Genomic DNA, 24,429 nt, shown 5'->3' on the forward strand with positions numbered 1-24,429 from the left:
AACCTCTGCTTTAGAGAAACAAAAACAGAACAAACAGCTATATTTAGGTCTTAACTTCGTTTTTCTTCAATTGATGTTTCAAATGGGCAATCATTATTGGGACATTATTACTTAATAGCAATAGAATATGATTTTATCAGTTCATTATGTCATTATAAATATCAATTAACTTCAGTAATAAAATTTTTTTCAAATAGTTTGGAGGAGAAAAAGATTTGCAAAGCATTGGTTACTTAGACTTCACTGTTATTCTATACACCAGTCAGTTTGTACCATGCACATCTTTGTTTTTGAAAAAAGTGCTCAGTTCATAATTTTGGCTGCAAATAAAATTGAAATTTCTTTCTCTCTCTAAAAGGGCATTAGCTTAACATTGGAATGTCTAGAAAAATTTAAAACACAAAATGTGAATCTCAAGTTCAACGAGCAATCCCACAACTGATATTGTTATCTATAGCTGTTTTTTAAAGTTTTCGTTTGTCCAAAGAATTAATAAATATTGATATTGTCTAAAACATCGATATTTAAAAATTGGAATGTGAAGAACAATTACTTAGTTGAAGGCACTATTTCTCAAAAGTTATGCAGACAACACAAATAGTGTACTAGATTTTAAATATTAAGTAGAGAGAAAAAAAACGCACACACACATTCTAACATAGTTCTAAAGACTGAGATCGTTTTTTAACCTACTCCAACAATTAAATTGCTTTGATTTTACATGTAAAGGATAAATAAAATAAGCTTTGAGTTAAAAAAAAGAAAGAAAATTATATTCCTTTGACACTTATTTAATACGAGGGTTTTTTTTTTTTTAATTAAGATCGTTTTGTTGTGTGCACTAATAGGTACAAATCAGATGCGGAATTCGTATCGACTGGGATTTGAACCCGGTTTGCCGCATTGGCAGGTGAACGCTCTATCCCCTGAGCCATCACGGCTCTGGCTCTTTCGGATTGAAAGTTTTGGACCATAGAGTTGAAATACTATGTTTTGGACCACCTCCATCAGCCCAGAACTTGCGCTAAGAGATTTTCATCTTTTCCGATGTTCTAAACATTGTTTTGCCGGCAACCAGTACAGCAATTACAAAGGCGTGAAAATGGTTGTAACCTCTTGGATATCGGAGCAGCGGCAAGTTACCATGAAGAGGGTATTCTAAATCTAGTTGTAAGGTATGATAAGTGTTTAAGCAAAATTGGCAACTATTTTGAAAAAAAAAAGAGAAACGTATGTAGAATCAAAAAATAAATTTGCTTCATGAAAATTTTCTTTCACTTGGTTTTTATTTTCAAACGGCCCTTATTTATGAAATATCCCCCCATATGTAATTCTTCTTATTGTTACCAACAATAGTTTTAGAAACTCGTATTGACTCCAAAGTGTTTCAAATCATATACATAAATAAAAATTCAAAGTGCTCCAAAATTTTTTTTTTGTATTTATTATATGAAAATGGAACAGTTAAAATGAACGATTTGAAGTTACTTAATCTATCGTAATATCGCTTAAAAAAGTGACGATGCAAAAGACTCTAGGTACTAAGCACATGATGATTTTATAGTGGCTGGATTCAGCATTCAGCAATAATATCACTTAGCATAATAACTTTGATTCTCTGTATTTAGCAAAGTTAAGCGGTTATGAAACATGGATACACTATATCCCATTGCACAGTCAAAGAAAATATATGACTTAATTAAAATGTTGTGAAACAGATGATTACATAAAAGATCTTTATTTTACACATATTTACAAAATTTACAGTTAAAGTTCATCAAGAAACTTTTTGTTCTGATTTAGGAGGAGGTACAGGAGTGGGTGGGTTGACGAGCCCTTTACGAACTAAAGGTGGTAAATTGACATAGTGATTGGAACATGTGTGTTCTTTAAGATAATCACCACCTTTTTCCTCATATTCTTGACGTGTGATAGAAAACTTCTTTAAATTGTCATTACTTGTGGCCCATTTCTTAGCCCCTTTCCAAGCATCTAGCATTACATCATCTAAAAGAAGAAAATTAAACAAAACAATATAAATTCAAAAGAAAACAAATGAAGAGCTTAGTGGATGAAGGTTCTAAGTAACATTTTTGAGAGTAAAATAGAGTTGTCAAAAGAAAAGTTTTCTAAGTATACTAGACAACTGTATATAGTCAAATGCACATAGAATCTTTCTCCATTACATAGTAATATATGTATATGTATAGCCACATATTATATACCATATTTTTTGAGCTCCTAAATTACAAAAAAGGTAAGGAATCAACTTATGCACTGGCCATTCATTTTAACATGATTATTTTTTTAGAAACTTATATGAGGCTCAGTTTCAGAAATTTATTATAGATAAATAAAAACACAAATCTATACGATGAATATAAACTCAAGGAAAAAAAACACGATTATGACAGAATCAGAACTTATAATAAAATAAAACGTTTTACACTATAACTGTGTGTTTTTCGAGTTGGTACTAATGATTTGAGAAATCTAAAACCATTGATCAGCGTAAGTTTCAGACACTATGTTTACAATCTCATCTGGCGGATTTAAATCATATTATATAATTAAAAGGCTGTATTCAAAAACTATGTTTTGCATATCTTTGATTAACCAAGTACTATAATTGGTTACAAATTTGCTTTTCAACAAGTCTGAATCCAACATTCGACTTATACAATCAATAAGTGTAAAATCTATTATTTTGAAGCTAAATAAGGGGTTCATTTAATCCTACAAAAAAATACAATAATTTTAATGACACATTTTAAAGAGTTCAAAATGAATGGGGGCAAATTGATGCATTTGTAATATGCACTTAACTAATTTTTAATTTTAAAATGTAAGATTACATGAATTAAGTCTACAAAGGTAAATTTAACAAACAAGTTAAGTTCTTAGGTAACTTAACTTAGGTAACTAACTTAAGTTCAATAAATTAACATAAACTTTATCCAAAAGTGACAATTTTACATAAAACTGTACCCTACTATTGTTTCCAGAAAGATACTTTACAAGTTTCCAGAATTTTCGTCAGATAACAGAAGATACTTGATCCATGGCGCTTTACAACAAAAACACTCTTCCAAAAATGTGACTTATTTTATACATTGCCCTTAGTTCTTCAATTTTTTCTAAAAAATAATATGGAAAAGGGAAAAGACAAAAAGAAGCAAAAACATAGGAACATGGGAAAGGCCATCTTCATCTGCAAGAAGAGGTTACAATTTTTGCATAAAATATAAGAATATTTCTTAAAAGTCATTCTACATTATTTTATTTTCATAGTTCCACAAATGTTACACATTTATGACCAATTTTACTGTTACAATAGATGCTAAATGACTTTCATCACACGCCCAGAGACAAGCATTATAACAATATAATGTGACTCCTTCACAAACATACAGGATGTATTTGCCCTAACAGTGTGGTGAAAAATTCGAGATTTCCTATCGTAGGTAGATGTGAAAAGTGTGGAAATGTAGTAGAAATAAAATGATGCAGAATAATTTTACGAATAATTTGCATATGCACCAATTAGTGTATGTGACCCCATGTTTCTATGTGGTATTTTATTCCTTCGGTAAGCCTTCTTCCCTTTTTTCCCATGTAATTTTGAGATAAAGTCGTTATTAATTTTGCTGTCTTCAAAGCAGAGGAAAACTAAAAAATAAAAAGGACTAACTAGCCTTTTCATTTCTTATGATTAAGCCTTTTAATATTAATGGACCTATAAAAGGACTAACCAGCAAGTTGTACAGTGAAGTTAGACTTGAATGGCCTTATAGATAGTAATTCTGCTTCCACTCTTTCTTTAATTAATGGTAAGTTTGCACACCCTCCAGTTATGAAAACATTCTGAAAATAAAATACATTATATTGAATTTCTTACATAAAATTAAGAAAAGAGTAGCAATTCAATTTAAGAGCAAAAGTAGAGACATCTATAATCTAGACACTTTACTATTGATTTATAGTTATGCAGATAACAAAAAGTTATTGTTGATTGAAAATATTCAAATACCCAATGCTTAAAAACTTTATAAATTGGATGACATTTTGTAAATAAAAAAAACATTTTGTTGAAATTTTGTAAGTTTATGTAAAATGACACATTCATATGCAGAGCCGGATAAGCTTCCTTTTATTCTTAATTTTTTTTCAAAAATAAATAAGCACATTTTGATTTTTCATGCTAGATATTTTATGGATAGGGTAAATCACATTTTACAATTTGAGCTGAAATTTTTTTGTTGAAAAAACATAGATTTTAATGAGAAACTTAAACAGCATAGGGTTAAATTTTTAAATATACTTTGAGGACATTGTGTATTTTTATTGTAATACTTTTACCAGAACTTTTGTAAAAATATTGCAGCAAAAGTACAATTTTTAACATAAAAAAAATTTTAAGTAATAAATTACCATCAATTATTTTTTTTCTCAGATTTTATTTCATATAACGAAAGTTTAATTCTTCAAAAACTTGTTTTAATTCATCCATCATTGCAATTAAATTTTTCAAGTTTCTTCTACAGGTCATTTTTTTATTGCTATTCTTTTTTTTACAGATAAAATCATTAGCAAGGAAACAATCTTAGTACAAATTTTGAAATTTTTCAAAAAAGTAGTAAAACACAGTGAAAAGTAGTGGATTTTTAATTTTAGCAATTAATTTTTTTTTAAAAAGTAATGTCTAAATAATTTTAAATCTAGGCTATACTTTTTCTTACTTAATTTTGTTATTCACTTAACTTGAAATGACCATGATTAAACATTTGGTAGATTAACATTATTTACCATAATTAAATAATTTAAAGAACTTTTCATAATTTTTCTAAAATTATTTTACCTCAGCTAGCTTTTGTTGATCAGCTGGATTGTAGCGTGCTAGTACCATTTCAATAGTTTCAGCAATTCCTGCTTGTTCAACACCAATCATTGTTGGTTGAAAAATAATCTCTGGAACTCTGCAAAAGGATAGAAATTTGTTATCATAGGTTAATTTTAAACTTTTATTATAGGTTAAATTTAAAAACATACAAAATGAACATGAATGTGTTGTGCTAAAATGTGTTACATATTTCATAAAATTATTTTAATTATAACTTCAATTTTAAATTACTAAAAAAATTTTTTTTAAAAAATAACGTAATACCTGATTTACAACATTGGGTATAATTGACTCCGTATAAATTCTATAATTTGAAGTAGTACTTGGTTTTTCTTTTATTTTAGGGGATTCATAATTGAAATTTTTTATGAAATTTTGGACTTTTATCACAACTAAAATGAAAGGAATCATATATTAACTCAGTAGCTCTTAGGTACTACCTATAGTAATTACTACATGCTTTGAATTTTGCACATGAGTGCAGTAAAAAAAAAGTTTACTCTTTTTAATCTGAACATGGATAACAAGAAATAAAAAAAAAAATTCAAAGTCATGTTAATTTTACTTGAATTTCCTATTGATACTAATGTTAAAATGTTATCTATAATTTGAATGTTTGCCCAAGTTTTGGGATATTTCGAAAATTTGATGTAGTAAAAATCAAATTTTTTATCTTTTTAAGTTTTTAGAAATCTTTTCCCGATTCAATCATCAACAACTCTATTTTAATTTCTTATAAACAGGGAAAAAAACCATTAATTTGTAGGATACTAGTAAACTGCTTAGAAAAGCATGAAAATAAATTGTTTGCAGTGTAACTGCTCCTTCTGTAAAGAAACATTTATCTTCAAATATATTCCTGATCTTGAAGATACCCAGGTTTCAGATGAATCACGAATCATATCTATCAACTTTTATCAGAATGAATGCAGGAAGTTTTTCCTAGAATCGATTATGAAGAACAAATTCAGATTGATAATGGAAACACAAATTGTGGTGAAACAACAATCGAAGACAACATTGTACTAAAATTGATTCAAAAATGGGATATTTCCTATGATAAGCATGAAGAAATTGCAGATAAGAACATAACTGATTCAAGATGTGCTCTATCTAAAGCAGTGTTTCCCAAACTTATGACTTTTGTGTACCCTTTCTAAATTTTTCCTAATGCTGTGTACCACTAACAACAAAATCAATGCATTTTTTACTAAAAAAACTGCACAAAAGTTAAAAATCACAACTGGCTGTTGACACCACTAATTATTAACTGTTAACTCTGTATAAAATAGCCAATAGCAAAATACGTAATCGTAAATTTTCCTGGCTAGATTTGTTTTTAATTAAATTTTTTGAAAATTTCGTTTGTTACAAGATATTTTGCATACGAACGCGTAGTCCCGCTAAACTGTTCCCGTACCCCTGGGGGTACACGTACCACACTTTGGGAAACACTGATCTAAAGCATTAAAAACGATTATTAATTTAAGACGGTAGGAGGAATCTAAGACTAATGTTAGAAAAATTTTATCTCATGCTGCTGATGTTTATGCTCCAGTGGAGTAAACGTTAATGAAGAGCTAGAGGTCATGAGTTCAATCCTAGTTGCTGACTAACAACTGGTATGTATGAGCAGCAAAGTGTACATTAAATGTGTCTGAAAGTATCCTAGTTGGTTGTGGTATGGACGGTGAGAGGGGAACCAATCCAGACACTGTCCACATTATCTGACTAGGGTAAAAAAATGTGATATTCCTACAAAGGAAATTAAAACAGAGAGAGCCCGTGAAAAATGGGGCCAAGTGCTTGGCCATGGTTGGGTAATCTGTGTGCTATTGTTAATTTTGTTAATAATTTAAAATTGGGCCAACTAAAACAAACTGTTCATGAATTACTTTGAGTGAATCCATAAAGAGATTAATAACATAAATGTGCATGTAAATTGTAAGTTTAGGAATTTCCAATTTATAATGAAATTTATTACAAATATAAGAGTTGAAGGTTATCATTAAAATTTAAAAAGATTTTAAGGTGAGTTCACTCTTTGAGTGAGTTAATAATTTAACAGTTTTATACAAACGACAGTGGAACACAGAATATATACAGTTTTGCTGATTAAATACAATCTGAAATTATTCAGTGAAAACATTTCAACACACTATTTGTAACATTAAAAACTATGGACATCATACTACCTTATTCTATCTAATCCTATATGTAGCTGATAATATTCTGCCAGATTAAAAGAAAAATTTGATTCAGACCTGTAAAGAAAAAAAAAGAACATTATTTTCAAACAAACTAAAAAAAATATTTCACAATCTGACATGGTTGCACATAGAAAATCTCAGTATGACCTATATTTTCCTTTGCATTACGAAACTGCTTTCACCACAGTATTATATAATGAAATAATGTACAGAGATCACAGCCTCCCTTTAAAGATATAAAATCTCAGTTCTAGCAATATAAACTGAATAAAATAAAATTTCTATAAGTGTATATTTTCATACGTGTTTCTAAACTTCTTTCAAAGTAATAGAAATTTTTTTTTCATACTGTAATGAGAGTGCAAATTAATGATTTCTAAAGTTAAAGAGTTGCTTAAAATAAAGAAATTTTTTTATGAATTTTTATCCTAGCTACTGAGTATAATATAATAGATAAACTTCATTTTTTTAGCAATGATTTTTGAAGTAGGAAAACATTTATCATGCAAAGTATTCATTGGAACATTCATGTTATATGTCTATTGTCTTCGGGGCAAACCAACAGTTTGTTTCAAAATGATTAACAAAATCGGACATTTAAGAATATTTTTAAAAATTGGTAATAACTTAAAAATAAGAAAAAGAAAAGTTGTTTATTATAGCTAGCAAATGAAACAATGTTCAGTGCATTCTAAAAAGAAAGTTAATTTGGATTAACCATAGCACATTTTCGAAGGGAAAGAAAACACAATGAATTAGGGTTACCAGAAAATTACGTTATAATACGTATACGATATATATATATTATACCTTATTATACATTGAAGATTTATTCAAAAATAAAGAAGTAATTAATATAAAGTAAAAGAAAACTAAAAAGCAAAATTTTTTCAGAGAGAATGTTAAAATATCACAATAATTTACTTATTCTAAAGTAAAATTACAAATTTCCCTTAATTTATAAATCAAATTAACAAAAATTACATACAATATTCACAAAAGTCTATATAATATTTAATTAATATCGCTCTCATTCCATTGGGGAATATTTAAGCTATTTGTTATCAACAGATTCTGAAAAAGGCACATACACTAGTAAAATTATTGAGACACTTGCAAGAAATAAGATTATTAGTCTAATAATGTTTGCGAAAAATATAAGATTGGCTACCTTTTTAATAGCGGGAGAAAGAAAAACTTTTAAAACATTTTGTCAAAATAGTTTATTCTATTTCTATTATACTTACTTTGAAAACTCACGATTGTATTCAGCAATGATTTCATCTAATATTTTAAGTTGCTCTTTCTTTTCTTCCAACTCCATAGTCTATTAATCATAATGAAAAATATTATTTTTTTATCTTTTAAAATAATATAGAAGTATATCTGGCAACCTTCACAGGCATTAATGATTAGATATGGTAGTCAAAAATATCAACTTCAATAGGGAATCGAAAAATGAATAAGTTATTTAAGTTAAGTTAAAATAATACAAACAAAACATAGAATTTAGTTATCATTGAACTCAAATATTGCTGCATTATTTATATGGAGCATCAAGGCAGTCTTTTTTCTAAAACTTTTTTTTATTAAGAAATATAAACTTAAGTTTTATCATTTAAAATAACTGATTCAAGTCAAGAATGATACAGTTAATATAAAATAAAATGAAGGAAGAATTACAACATTTTTATTAAATAAGGCATAATTAATTTATAGCACTTGATAATTTTGAGAATTACTATGAAAATTAACAAGTATATAAGAGTTTAAAATAACTTTGTTAATAAATGACACAGTTAGTATATAAAATAAAATGAAGGAAGAATTATGGAATTTTTCTTAAGTATTGCATTATTAATTTATAGAACTTGATCATACTGAGAATTATCAAATAATTAAGAGTTTAAAATAACTATATCAAGGAATAATATAGTTAATATTAAATAAAATGTAAAGAGAAGAAATAATTACAGAATTTTCATTAAGTATTGTCTAATTAAATTATAGAACTTGATAATTCTGAGAATTACAATGCAAGAAGAATTATCACTCTCAAATCTATTAAAGAAATCTTTGATTGCATACCCTTCAATTATTAATCAGAAAAATAATATTTTTGTATAAAAAATTTTTGGTGAAAATTTGCCACACAGAAAAAGCTATCTACAGTTTTTAGTTTTAAAATTGAACTTACAACTACAAATTATGTTTTAATTTATTTATGGTTTTCAAACAAAAAACAACTCAACTAGAAATTACTGGAGGAAAAGACACAAGTTCTCATTTTACTTACATATTGCTGTAATGATTTCACTTCTAGAGGGTTAGCAAATATACCTGAAAAAATAATTTGTAATCCGTAAAATGCACTGAAGTTATTACAAAAAGAAATAAAATATTAAGTCAAGCAGTTCTTATTAAAGGATACTCGAGTTTTTATTTTCTTTCTATCAAGATTAACTCATGAATACTTTTCTACAAGCAATACATTTCTAAAGCCAAATAAAAGCCTTTGATTTTAACCAAATTTTTGCTAGTCTTTATTATAAAAATTTTATACATTAGAGGCAATAAAAGTAAAGTAATTTCTGCATAACACCAAATATAATGGCACTATATTAAAGTAGAATAACTGGAACATTTTATTAAAGAGAAAATGCATATCACAACACAAAAAAAGGTATATTTGCACAAGGATGCTTAACCATGTTGGATTGGAAACCTTAGAACAACTAGCATAAAACATAGATCCAGTATAAAGGCGTAAACGGGTGTATAAAAGTATAGGTAATTGAGAGTGTATAATGAATATATTTACCACCAAATAAATCATTTGAAGTTGTTGAACTAAAACCACCAATATGAGTACTTTTCAACCTGTCTGATTGCAGTTTTTGGTGAGCTTCAAATACTTCCTGTATGACATAAAATAGTTGCAATGAAACAGACACAGAAGTCATAATGCCAGATATTCTAAAGTTCATTGATTGAATAATTTTTATATGAAATAGTACAATGGAAGATTAGCACACTATGCGATATTAGACATAAAACATTTACACAGTAAAAAAAAAAGGAAAAAAAAAGAATTGTAAATTGAATCGTAAATCGGATTAAAATAATTTTAAATAAACTAAATAAATAGAACAATTAAAATATTTGAAACAAGTTATCTCCATCATACAAGTTTTGATTTCATTTTCTAAAAATAGCAATAAGAATATGTATCAAAATTCAAACTTATAAAAATTCATGATTCGCAAAACTTTATAAACAATATACCGGGTAGAATTTCATTTACTTTGGTACTATGTGGATGATCCCACAGTTCATTTTTCAAATTATAAATTTTGCAACATATCAAATTTTTGCAATATTTACAATACATTAAATATCACGATGTACAAGCTATTCAGTAAGTTCAATTCAATGCTAGCCAATAAGGATTGTCAGTAACCGCAATCGAAATACGAAAATTGTGTTTGCATAATATAAAAATTTTAATTGTTCTAAAAATTCCTTTTTATTCTTCAAACAAGTTACATGAAAAAAAAATATTATAACGGTTGTTATATAAGTAGAGTATATGTGTCCCACTTTCACATGCAAAGATTTTTTTTCTTGCAAATCCCATATCTGAAAAGGTGCAAGATAATGCAGTAAGTTAATATGCTTACCTTTCTTTTCAATTTAAGTTCACTTATCCATGACTCGGCATCGGAAAAATTATTTATATTCAACATTTCACACCAATTCTTAAATGGTGAATCCTGGAGAAAAATATTTCAGTAAATCTTTGTAGAATAAATATGTTATTTTCAAGGGATATTATAAAATTCAAATTCAGAAATCAGTACTAATTAGAAATGATCAACAAAATTGTTCTGATATAGTATCAAAAAAGTATAGCTTTGGTGCTTTTTTTTTGTGTGTGGATATTTTTAAATATTAGGAAACCAAATTTCAATACTTTATAAAAGAAGCTTTGAAATATATGTATTATTTATTTTGCTCATATCACTTGGATAAAATTTACGATCACAACAAACAACATAACCTTAAAAAGTGTTCACTTAAAGGCAAAATTAGGTTGAATTTATGAAACAATGCATTATTGGAAATGCAAGTTAATATGTGAGGAAAACCATAGCCCATTATTTTTTTTGGGGAATTCACAGTTGTTACTAAGCAACAAACATGCCCTCGCTCCTGAAACTGCCCCTTCTCCATCTGCTCTTGCAACTGAATTTTTTTTTGTTTATAGGCATTACTTTTTGACAGATGAAGATGTGCAGATAGCAGATTTCCATGATACTGGAGTACAAAAATGTATCCAACAGTATCCAGTGGTTTATATGTTCAGAGATAGCTGAAATATTGTTGTATCTTTTGCAATAAATCTCTCCAGGTCAGTGACAGCGGAAGTATCTCAAGAATGGAAGGGGGCTCTCTACCCCGTATATATATATATATTAATCGGGTCTGAATAATCAAGAATTCTTCGAATTTGCATTTTCAACTTCATGATTCGAATTGTTTTCAATTGTAAAATGAGCTTAATGAAAGAAATTAATTACCTGTAAATTACTATCTCTTATTTAATGGTATTTTATTATTATTATTCTGTATTACTGTTTTTTTTCATTCTGTTCCATGTGACATTTGAATTCAAGAACTTTCCCGTCACTCAGCAATAGGGACATATATTTCCTTTGCAGGGGGGGGGGGGTGAGTAAGAGTTGATGAGTTTGGTCGAAGTTTTCAGTATGGAAATGTTAAACATCGCTTAAAATAGACGTTTTTATTTTTAAGAATTTAGACACAAAAAATTACCTATTTTCGTAAATTGTAAATTTAATTACATAAATATTAAGTGAAAATTTTAAATCATAGAAGTGGCTATGCCTCTTCATTTATAAAATGGGTTCCTGCTTCAGGTAAATTAGTTTCTTTTTTATAGGGTCAGGGAAACCCACATTCCGAATGATACTATCAGCCCAGGTTTCAATGATGCAGGCCTTCAATTCTGCTATAAACTGAAAGTGCTATTTTTTGGCTTGAACAGTCTTACTGAGCCTCTACTTATTCCTGGGAATATAGGTCAGGTAAAAAGGCGGGCAATGTGAAGATTTTGCAATGTAAAGGGAGGCATTGTCCTGATTGAAAATCTAAAGTGGGCAATTGCAAATGGCAATAAATAGATTTCTCAAACTTTTTGATTATTAAAAGCCTTCAAAAGTTCATAAAGTTAGGGAAGAGGCTAACTAAAGTCTTCCCAGGCAACTTAGCTTTTCACCTGACTGCATAATGAAGAATGAATTGCAAAAGCATAATGAATTGCAATAAGGCATAAAACTGTCAGTTCATCTTAATTCTTTTATTTTCTACTCTCCTTTGCTTGTGGATTACTTTCAATATGGGCTATTACTAAATTTTTGAAAATTGGGAATTGTATGTTTGGTTCTCATTGGTGTTCTTTGCATTTAGTTATGGCACACAATCACGGACACACTGTATGAGAAAACTGTATTTAAGAAAGCTCCAAAGAATTCTTCAAAAGAATAAAGCAGTAAAAACGTATTTAAAAAATTAAACTATTCACTTGATTATCTTCCTGATGTGTGGCCATTAGATTTTTCAGATTTCTGATGTTGCAGTTCAATTTTTTGATACCAGCTTGAAGTTCAGTAGCTGAGTTGTATCCCAATTCTTGTAATGCCTGTGGAACAAAAATTTAAAAATTAAGTACATGAACACAAACTTTTTCTTTTCTTTTAAGAATTCAATAGCTACATCAATGTTAAGTTTGTGATAGCTTTGAGTTTGAAGAGCTCAGAGGAAGGAGGTTTTAAATAACTTATTTGACAAAATTTGATATTTTTCAGAAAAAGATCTTATTTGAATCACATTTAACTACACAACATTGGTTTATTTTGCTAAGTCAATGAGTTTTGGAGATTTAAGTAAATAAAAGCTTTAGCAGAAAGTGTTTAAATGTTTGGGAGTGAAAGTAAGCTTACAGTTAATTTCATATCAAGCAGTACACAAGTATGCTTAGAAAAAATTATCTTATTTCAGCAAATTAAAATGTGTAAATGTTTTTGGATTGTCAGAGCTATAGCACAAACAGTTTAAATCAATCTTAAGGATTTATAAATTTTACAAGTTGAAACCTCAGGGATAAATAAAACTAAATCTTTAGGCTTAATCTTCACCCCAATTCATTTCTTATTGTCAATTTTCTAAGTAATTTACTTAAATTCATTAAAATGCCACTTAGAAGCATCATCCACTTAGGTCTTCCATTAAATAAATATAAAACATTCAACTACAAATTTGGAATAAAAAAAGAGAAATTTTTAGTTTCATTTAGGTGAGAATCAAAAGATAATTTTGAAAAACACAAAATTTAAACAAAATTTTAATTATCATTACATGCAGAAGTATTACTTACTACAAGAGCAGTTTCATCTCCTTCTTCAAGTAATTCTTGAACAGTAAGATACTCCTGTAATCTTTCCTCATCACATGCAATCTATAGAGATGCAATTTGTTTAAAAAAATCAGTTCAACAAAATATGTTTGTCACTAATATTAAAGTATGGAGAGAAAAAACATGTCTTTATTATTTTTTGTAAGAAATATATCAAAATTAGTATTAAAGCTTTGGACAACTTACAAACTATTGCTGCAAAATGAGCTTGGTATTCAAAAAGTCAATCAATGAGTCTCATTTTATTTAAAATTAATGTTTTAAGATTATTAAAATGCAGGAAAGAAGCCAAACTAAAGGACAAAAAAAAAGTTTGTTTTTAAAGTTAAACACTCAGTCAAAATTAGGAAAAGCTTAAACTTAAACTCTAACGATTCAATTTTGTTTTAATAACTAACTGAAATTTGAAAGTTACAAAATTAAAATTTAAGCTAAGAAAAAACAGTGTTATAAATTTAAAAAAAAAAAAAAAAACATGCACTTATTTAAATGCAATTTATTTTTTTAAGACAAAATCAACAAACAAATCAGTTTTTGTCTCATTTGAACAAACAAGCTAAGTTTATTAGATTGATGAACAAGGAACAAATCTTTTATAAGGATTTCAAAAAACAACACAAATTAAGTTAAAAAAGGTAAAAGGTAATTAAACAAAATTACACAATGTTTGCTTAGCTATTTGTTATTTAAAAACAACCTCCAAATACATCAGACTGTAAAATGAGATCAAACAAACAATTTAAATATTTTATATTAAAGGATGTTTACAAATAATATTATGCACAAAGGTTAAAAAAATATTTACTTTTTCAGCTCGTTGTTTTTGTCGAGCCAATTGCACTCGTTTCAAAAGTGTTTCACATTTCTCCATTTTTCCACTAGCAGAATTTACTGAGGAGCCTGGCAACTGATAAGAATAATTAGGCGAAAAATCAATGAACTTTTAAACTCGAAAATCAAGCAGTCATATGACATTTACTATAATACATCCAAAAATCTGATAACAGAAACAAAAATATAATATAATAGTTAAATCAAATGTTTAAAGGATAGAAGAGGGGAAATGTTTTACCCTATTATATAACTTTCAAAAAAATTTATATTATAATTATTTAAAAGTATAATTAGAAACACAAAAGAGTTTATGTTATATTATATAAGCTAAATAGTAAAAAGGAAATTTTCCTTAAAATAATTTAATTCAATTTCTAAAACGTAAATACATTATAAAAAGTTTCAAGCTCACAGGTGTTAACAACTGTTAAGCTTATAAAACAAACAGATGTATCTAAAACAGGACCCTAATTTATCCAGAAAAGAGAAAACTGTTAGTAAAATTATTTCATTTCTTGCTCCTTTTTAAGAGTCTATGAATTTCACATATTATTAACAGTTCTAAGGATGTATTTACTTGTAAGAAATTTCTCAAGTACACATATTTCTTTTAATCAATCAATACAAAATGGTAGTCATGAATAATTTACTTCTGAAAGACAAAAGAAATTAATCAGTTTTTCTCTTTTCTGGGTAAGTAACAATCCTGCTGAAAATCCATTATAAATTAATATTAAAATTCCATCTTAATCAATTTACATATTTGAGAGTTTAAATAAAATATACAAAAAATCTCCCATTTAATTAATTGTTTAATACTCAGAAAAGTTCAAATTTCTAAAAATTATAATAATTAAAACTATATTTAGCGAGTGATAAGTAATAAAATATGAACTATCATTTAACTATCTGAAAGAATTATACTAGATGAAAGATATTTTTAATAAATATAATATAAAATCAGGTTTTAAACAATAAAATTAAAAAAAAAAGGAAAATTGTTTTTAGAATTATTTAAGCTACTTTCTAAATGTTAAAGAAAAATGCAAGCTTACAGATGCATATGGCAATTGAATAACATGTGTATTATGTTTAGCATAATCCTCCTTCTCCCACAATCGTACATCATCTGTGAAGTTAGGGCTGAATTGCATATGTTCCAAAATTAAATTCTAAATATGAATTTTAAAGAATTTATTAGAAATGAGGATTAATAATTTGTCAGATATTGCAACACAGATAATACAACACTACACACATACAAAGATTAACAAATAAATTAAATAATGCAAATAAATTAAAATTTGATTCAGATGGACTAATTTTTTACATTGATTTGATGAATAGGAAAAATAATAGCAAATACTTGATGATGCATTTTCAGATTTTACAAACGCAAAAGTTAACATTTATAAAAGATTGGCTAACTGCTAGAGGGCAACTTGATCAATAACTAAATTAAATAATTACAAAGGAGAGTAATATGCAGATGAACTGGTCAATAAAGCTAGTTTGTCCTCTAATAGCATATTTTTAAACGATTTATCAATTATGGTGACTGAGGGCCATTATGTTTTCATACGTTTATGATTATTTTTAATATGCAGAGGAACTGGTCAATAAAGCTAGTCTTTTTTCTAATAGCATATTTTTAAACAATTCATCAATTATGGCGACTGAGGGCCATTATGTTTTCATATGTTTATTGTTATTTTTAATTCATGAATAATTAATAAACAAAATGAATAATTCGTGAATAATAAACAAAAATTATTTTTGTTTCTGTTGTTGCCAATAGAATTTATTTCAAAGCTAGTAGCTGTTGCCATAAATAACATTAATTTTTGTCATACACAGAAAGTTTTTCTTCTATGCCTCTTTTTTTTGTATCTATTTAGATCAGCATTAGTTTTCATAGTAATATAAATTTAATTTAAAAACAAACTTAATTTTCTTTTTTAAAGCTTCCGATACAGTTTTATTCCAAAATCATAGTAAAAAAAGAACCTTTTTTGAAAGATGATATGAAGTTCTATAAATTAATTTTTTTAGACTTAAGACTCAATTCATGGCTGTTGAAATGCTGTTCTGATTAGAAATGTTTTTCATAGTTTTATAAAATAAAAGTAAGCAGTGATTAAAAATAAGAAACCTACAAAATTATATGAGCTATAAAACTAGACCCAAATATATGTCCTAGAAATGAAAAGGTTAAAAATGTCTAATTCACTAAAAGAATAAATGTGAAACAGTTTTTTTCTATGCATGAAATATATTTAAAACAAAAAGTATTCTGCATAAATCCTTTCAATAATCCAATAATAATAATTGAATGGAAATAATAATTATTATAGAATATTACTTACTTCAACTCTGCTTAAAGTGATCATTGATGCATGAGCAGAATATTTCAACTGTAGCAAGCGATGAAAAAAATTTGTCATGTTATAGGTTCCAACATTTATGCGTTTAGCATTACGAACATCAAACCTAGAACGGATAACAGGCAATACATGGCAAGTGTGATGACCAAGAGATATTATTAATCCAAATACACCTTGAAAGAAACAGATAAAGATAATTAAAAAACCTCAAAGTTAAATAGTAGGTTTTCAAAATTGTATAAAATTTATTACTAGTAAAAAGGTTAATATACTTTAACATGAAAAATACATTTTATAGATTAATCAAAATTTATGATTAAAAATACATTATAAATGAAAAAAAAATGCCAGAGGTATTATTAAATTAATACATTTTTAAAAAAAAATTCAAAACTAGGATTTATTATGAATACGGATTTAAAAAATATGTGCAAAGATACAATGAGTAAGAAAATTTCGCTTAAAAATGTTTAGATAATCCTTTATGTAAAAGGTATTTTTCTTTTTAACTTTCTGTTTTTGTTCCTTTTAACCTTCAAGGTAAAGCACTTTTGCAACAGCCAGGTTATTGGTTAAGGAGGCATTGTGAACCAGCCACCTTTATTTCTTAAACAAGCTGATAGCTATCAATTTGAAGTAGGATGGGATTCAAATGGGGATAGAAGCCCAGTTTTTCAATGTCTTAATAACTGTGCTATTGTGGCTCATTCAATTTTTCACTACAGTGTAAAAAACATTGTTATTTTTTGAACAGTATAAGCAACTAAAAGATTTTACGAATTATAATCAAACATCATAAGGGAAAAATCTATAAATCAAAGTGTGTAGTGTAAGAAATAGGAGACAGGCAAAATAAAAACGTTATATAACACAGCTATGAGTGTTTCAAGATAAATTATAAGACATTGCAAAAGTGATTATACGAATAACATAGTAATAAACCAAAAAATATAAAATCAGGGCTTTCATCACAGAAATAAAAATTGAGAATTTCAAATCCTTTTTCCAAAAATAGAGAGATTTCTTAAAATTAAGTGAATTATAAATTATCTAAAAATTATAAGTTATCAAAAAATTATAAGTAATATAAATTATAATCTATAAAATTATACCCAAAAATTATAAGAGAACACAAATAGGCTTTAAAAAAATTTATTTCCTTATTTATACAATTAGAAATATTTGTAATATCTCATTTTATTTTAATGCGTTAAATATTTTTGCCTCATCATCACAAGGAAATATTCTACATCTATTTTTTCATCAGGCTGTTACTTATTTACCTAATTTAAAAAAAAAATTATTTCAGCATACTTTGAACTAATAGAGATAAGTTATTTAAATAAAGTGAAGTCTCTATTGACATTTGCTTAATTTTTACTTGTTCGTTTTGAAGTGGAAGATGGTTTCTTAGGTATTTTTCCATCTTAAATTCAAGCATAAAATAATGAAATTAAATGTGTTAGGATCTCAATTGTGTTCTGAAAGGGGTTCCTTGGTTTAGGGGGTGCCAGTTCTGAACAAGACGAGAGAGAGAGAAATGAGATAAGCTGAATAAATGTTGAAAAGAATAAAAAATAGCGGAATTTGAAAATTTTTCAAAAAATATAGGATATTTGTGCATTTTTAAAATTGGTTAAGAGAGTGCCCGAATTTCTCGTGTTAACAATTTTAAAAGTGAGAAAAGGAAAAAGTATGTGAGTCGCCCATGCTGTAGTGCAGTGTTTCCCAAAGTGTGGTACGCGTACCCCCAGGGGTACGGGAACAGTTTAGCAGGGGTACGCGTTCTTATGCGAAATATCTTGCTACAAACGAAAATTACAAAAAATTTTATTTAAAAACATAGCTAGCCATGAAAATTTACGATTACGTATTTTTCTATTGGATATTTTTTGCAGAGTTAACAGTTAATAATTAGTGGTGTCAACAGCCAGGTGTGATTTTTACTTTTTGTGTGATTTTTTATAGTAAAAAATTCATTCATTTTTTTATTAGGGGTACTCAGCGTTGCGAAAAATTTAGAAAGGGTACTTAAAAGTCATAAGTTTGGGAAACACTGCTGTAGTGAAATCACTGTGAAAATTATGAAAATAAGAAGGTATTTTCTAAGTAATTGCTGCATCAAATAACAAACATAAACATTTATAAAGTTCAAAAAATATCCACAAAATAAATTTTAGTCAAACAAAATAAGTAGATTCAATAAGAAAGAAAAAAATTAAAATTTCCTGTGCATTAATTTTCAATTAAATTTAAATCACAACTTAAAAAAATTATACAATTACCAGTTATTTTTGGTCTGTAGTTATAAAAGCTGAAGAGAGAATCAATGCCATATGCAACTGATGGCACATTGTAGCACTCGAATAAAAGTTCAGACATCACTGCAAATGAACAAAAATGTAAATTTTCCAAACATTTAATCAAATAATATAATCAAAACAACTTATTTTTAATTAAATCAATTAGAAATTATTTTTATTTATTCTAGCAATATTTTTTAATATTTGATATGAATTAATCTTATAATGTTTATGTTTTGTAAGTTAATATAAAAATATACATAAATTAATAAGTGAATGTGGCTAATTGCTTAAACCACTCTTTGTTATAAAATTCTCAGTAGGTCAACACATTGTTCGTCTCATTAACATAAATGGATCAAATACTAATTTATGCTATTTTACTATAATTTAAAAAAAAAAAGCATAAGCATAATTTTTAAAAAAAGCATAAATTAAAAAAATTTTCTAGGAATTTTTATGCTTTAATTTACAATGCAAGAGTGAAACAAAATGTTTTCAAATATTTCACTAAGTAATTAAAAAAAAAAAAAAAAGCTTGATACTTAAATTTTTGAGCAATTAAATTTTTTCCTTTTACTGCTTCAGAGAAAACATGAATAAAAAATAAACATCATTAATAACTTTATATAAAAGAAACTAAATAAAATGATATCTAAATTAAACATTAATTTTCAATTCTTAAAATTATCTTTTCAAAATAACAAATAATTTTTACATTGCCTTGAGTAATTTGGGTTACAGACAGCTTCAGTAAGTACGATAGGATGGTCTACTACACCAGCAGTATTTATTCCCAAGTGGTTAAAGATATGATCAAAAATTACTTCCTAAAAATTAAAAAAATATGAATTTGTCATCAGACTTTTTTTCACCAATTTCTCAAAATATAATATTGTTAAATGCTTACAATTGCAATATTTTATTTATTAAAATTTAGATAAAACAAATTAAATATTAACTGATCATATACAAGTAATTTATATAATACTTCTTACTTGAGCATCAAATTGAGTCACAACATTCTTATCAAACTGGGTTTTCAATAACCATCTGACAACTTCAATATTCTTAATGTCATTACCTACTTGAGTTTCACTTTCCTACCAAATTAAACAAGAAGACACTAAGTCTAAAATTGCATAAAGTAAATATTGTTAATTTTAAAAATCTAAAGAATTGAAGCATTAACCTTCTTTCCACGTAATTTAGCAAGGACATTTCTAAAAACAAAGGATGGCTTTTCATTAATTGCCCAACCAGCCTTACACATGTAAGAACCTATAAAAAAAATCAGTATTAGTACATTTAAATTACCATAGTATATCATTTGCATCAAAAATTACTTATACAACTTTTACAAAAATAAAATCTCAATCATATGATTTCAAATCATATCATATATTAATATAAAAATATATAACTGTAAAGGAATATAGTAGAATGACAGGTTTACGGAGTTTATTCTTACCATTATCAATTATGATGGTAGTTCTTCTTTTAGATAAATTTTCACTATAAGCTAGGAATGGATCTGGTTTTACTTGAGGAGCTGGTAACGAATATATTTTTACTGAAAAAAAAAAAAATCAAATAAATTATACAGTTATGTGGATAATTTATTATTCAATTGCAGAAATATTAATCAACTGTAGTTGGCAATTAATAATCATTAATCCGCAATTTAAATACATTTAGCAGAAGTAAGCAAACTGCTAGTCATGTCCTTTGCAGGGCTGATACTTATCAAGAAAAGATTAAGAACTGGTAATAAGAAAATTTTAATTCTTCAGTACTTTCAGAAAAAGTAAAAGTTTTGAGATATTTACAACTTAATAATAAACAACTTAAAAATAAACTTTAACTGCAATTACAAAAAATAAATCACTTACTTATTAATAAGCAATGGCAGTTTCAGTGAGTACATCTTCTCGAAAGGAAAAAAAATTTTTTTATTACCAGTTTCTAATCTTTTTCAGATAAGTAGCAACTTTGGCTTAAGTTGACTTACTTCCTCAAAAAACTAAGAAACTGGTAGCAAAATTTCTAAAAAAAGCATTCGAAAACTCACCTTTTTACCTTTCTAATTACTGAAAAAAATTATTTCTGCTAGACTATCTCTGTGAGGGATTTTTAAGTAGGAAAAGTAAAACTGCAAGTTTTAAAATGTCTGCTTATAAAAATTTACTTTCAATTATTTTAGTTTTATGAGGACGCTGGTCAGCTTAACTAGATAACATTAAAATTTCAGATATATATATATTTATTTTTTTTGTTGAAGAAAGTTTTATGAAATTCCAATTATATAATACTTTTATAAGAGCAAGTCATTGAGTAGCTTGCAGAACTACACTTATTCTATTAACATGCATATATATATGCATATATATATATTTTCATATATATATATTTGTGTGTATAGATAGATAGATGGATAAAAACATTTTTCAGAGGACATCTAATTTTTTTTAAAAAGGCCTGCATATGAGATATAAAACAAGAAAAATAAATAAGACTATATTTTTTTTCATTTCTTCTAAAGTGATGTAGAAAATATAGCAAATGAATAAAATGTGGCCTTGTTTTAATATTTCTAAATTATTCTTACTTAACTTTAAACTATGATTCTTTAATAAAAAAAGGACCAATTTTAAAAAAAAATTCAAAACTCTTTATTACACTTTAAAATATGAAAAATATTTCAAAAAACTAAAGTTTATATATTTTATAGTTTTATAAATTACCAGTTTCTGTCATATTTTCCGGCAATTCATAGTATTCAAAATATCAACAAACAAAAGTCTTGTACGCAACAAACAAACTAGATGCAGCATACCATTGGAAAAAGTTATTCAGTTTATTCAAAATTCGTTTAAAATGTTACTTAAAAAGCCTACAATAAGTTCAAAAAGAGCAATCGGTTTTTAAGGAATACTAGTTTAAAAACTTTTTATAGTGATAGTTGTAGTAAGAAGAACACTTCGCACAAGAGCAACGTTTTAATTCATAAACTTCTTTGTCAAATTATATTATTGAATTAAATAATTTTTTAAGCCATAATTTTTCCAAAAAATTGCTATCTTTCTTTAGTTTCAGTTTCAATGTTCCTCGTGATGAACGAGCGAATAAGTTCTTGAAATCTTTATGGCAACATTCTATTGTTTGTAATGTGAATGTGTTGTTAGCCGAAAAAGTTTATTTATAGTTAGATATTAAAAGTATTTAAATTTTGGCTGTATTTCTATGATTCTTGAAATGTAATGGCGACGACAGAAATAGACTTCGCCTTTAGGGATCCTTCAATTTTACTTCTTACTGCTTCCGTGAATGTCATTAATAAATATGACGTTCTACAGCTGATCCGTTCTGTTACGAGAAGGTAGTGACCGGATTTTCTAGTTTTAATTTTTTGGAATCAGTTATTTAAACACTCACCTTATGTAAATACTCAATTTTCATTGTTTTGAAATTCTAATGAACTCGCAATCCTTCTGCTAGGGATATTCATAAGCTTCATAAAACCTCATTTGTTAGATGACGTCAGGGTTGGCATATATCCTATATGTTTTAGGTTTTAATCTTGGAACACTAACTATATTCGTTACCCATTATTTTATCAATTTCATTAACGAGGGAATATCTATGGAGACCAAATAACGTTAATGATCCATGTTAAAAATAACTGAGCAACTTGTTTTATAAATGTCTTTGTTAACTTTTTTTGTTCTAATTTGTATTGTCCTGTACAGTTTTGTAAAGTTCTTTTCAAATGATCCTCTTGATTTTTGTAAATCTCTGCATGAAAATACTCTGTTACCACTTGCACTTAAAAAGTCACTAAGTCTAGGTAACAACTGGGCTAAGTCTAGGTAACAACTATTATTTCAGGGGAGAAACTAAAAAAGTAAATCCACAAAAGTTGTCACCTATCCTCAAAGACTGTTTTTAGGTAGAATTTTAAGGCGAACCTATCCTATTTCCCTTATTATTAAGCGATTCATGAAAAGTTGATCTCTGTACTAGGTATTCACTTTCACATATTCACTGCCATAGTTGTGTGTTGTGATATTTAACTTTTCTAAAGGAAAAAAAAAACCTCGCAAAAATATATAATTTAAGCATAATCTTTTAATTTAATCATAATCTTTTATTGATCTACACTTCAGTTACAATTTCATTATAAAGACGATTAATTACAAAAGGGAAGAAATTATATTTCCATTATAGTGATCACAGGTTACGCATTGGTCAAATTTTTTTTAAACAACTATCCATATAAAGCTGAATAATCATTTTACTCCAAAATATTTCAAGTCATAGGTTGCAATAACCGCATGAATTGATGTTCTTGGTGTTGTTCTTCAACAGATAGCTTTTCAATTCTAGTCAATATAAGGTTCTCCAGAGGTCAGAAAATTATTTTCTTTTTTCAATATTCGTATTTACATTAAAGTTGCTAACAAAGACAGTCATTAGAAATTAATAAGTTAATCATAAAGAACATAAAAATAATTTAAATTAATATTATGGATAAACTTTAAAAATGTCCTTTGGTGAAAATTACAAAAAATTTCTCTATTAAGTTGCTTCATTTCTTCAAAACAAAGACTCAATTTGAAGAATAAAAATTCAAGAAATTTCAAAATTATCCTGTTTTTTTTTTTGTTTTTTTTAATTGATCTTGTTATTCTGCTTTTTTTCTTAATGTTTATGTTAGCCTGTTTTTTTTTAATGATTTATTCTGCTCATTTATGATTATGCTGAAATTGATCTACTCAAAATTCATTCAGACATGAAAAACCTGGAATAGCACCCAATTTTCCAATGGGTAAAAGATTTTATAAATTTATGAGTGCATTTGTAGGTTAAAAGCATTCGAGGTAATTTCTAGTAGTTTAAACTCTTGTTTGTTTATTGGTAAAGTCTGATTGGTAAATTGATAACGTCTTCAAGTAATCAAAAGTATCAAGCAATCAATAGAGACATTGCTGATTCTTTTATAGTGTTTTTCTTAAAGTGGTTTATGTGTGAAAATAATGCATACATAACAAAAAGTTCCTAAACAGTTCTTTTAATAAACTTCATCTTATGCTCAATTAAGGCCTAAATTCTGTATATAGGTACACTAATTTTAAACAATTTTACGTATTGATACAAAATACTAATATTAAAATTGAACTAAAAAAGAAACATACTACTTTTTAAAAATTTTTTTTTTACAGGAGGCAGTTATATCTTATTTGTATTATTATTAATAGTCCTCCATTAACTATTGTCATCGATTACACATTAAGTGAGGTTA

At 26.9% G+C, this 24,429-nt stretch overlaps 2 protein-coding genes across 2 annotated transcripts in view; one reads left to right on the plus strand and one right to left on the minus strand.

Annotated features, from left to right (window-relative positions):
• Window positions 1-1,722: 1,722 nt before the first annotated feature.
• Window positions 1,723-22,123, minus strand: Arp5 (Actin-related protein 5). The gene is made up of 19 exons (XM_016064400.5): window positions 21,872-22,123; window positions 20,599-20,700; window positions 20,320-20,408; window positions 20,126-20,230; window positions 19,846-19,957; window positions 19,110-19,208; window positions 16,807-16,997; window positions 15,496-15,612; window positions 14,412-14,513; window positions 13,568-13,648; window positions 12,716-12,832; window positions 10,791-10,883; window positions 9,932-10,028; window positions 9,407-9,450; window positions 8,358-8,437; window positions 7,096-7,164; window positions 4,859-4,976; window positions 3,753-3,864; window positions 1,723-2,007 (listed from the first exon to the last, which is right to left on the minus strand). Exons 1-19 carry the CDS (start codon window positions 21,882-21,884, stop codon window positions 1,778-1,780), a joined length of 1,971 nt encoding a protein of 656 aa, XP_015919886.1. The 5' UTR covers window positions 21,885-22,123; the 3' UTR covers window positions 1,723-1,777.
• The window catches only part of poe (E3 ubiquitin-protein ligase-like protein poe), an 80,354-nt gene continuing 78,016 nt past the window's right edge, over window positions 22,092-24,429 (plus strand). Inside the window, exon 1 of the mRNA XM_043052964.3 lies at window positions 22,092-22,506. Coding sequence (XP_042908898.3) covers window positions 22,388-22,506 — 119 coding nt within the window. The 5' untranslated portion in view covers window positions 22,092-22,387. The remainder of the gene's footprint in view (window positions 22,507-24,429) is intronic.

The sequence above is a fragment of the Parasteatoda tepidariorum genome, chromosome 1 (genome assembly GCF_982258835.1).
Source record: "Parasteatoda tepidariorum strain Cologne lab strain chromosome 1, Ptep-v5.0, whole genome shotgun sequence".
Classification (NCBI taxonomy): domain Eukaryota; kingdom Metazoa; phylum Arthropoda; class Arachnida; order Araneae; family Theridiidae; genus Parasteatoda; species Parasteatoda tepidariorum.

Bases quoted from the DNA above. Each gene is read 5' to 3' on its own strand.
- Arp5 (XM_016064400.5), bottom strand. The intron at 19,209-19,845 runs GTAAAAATTATT...GTTCATTTGCAG, and splicing joins CCCAAATTACTCAAGGCAAT to TGATGTCTGAACTTTTATTC. The intron at 12,833-13,567 runs GTAAGTAATACT...TTTGTTCCACAG, and splicing joins GAGATGAAACTGCTCTTGTA to GCATTACAAGAATTGGGATA.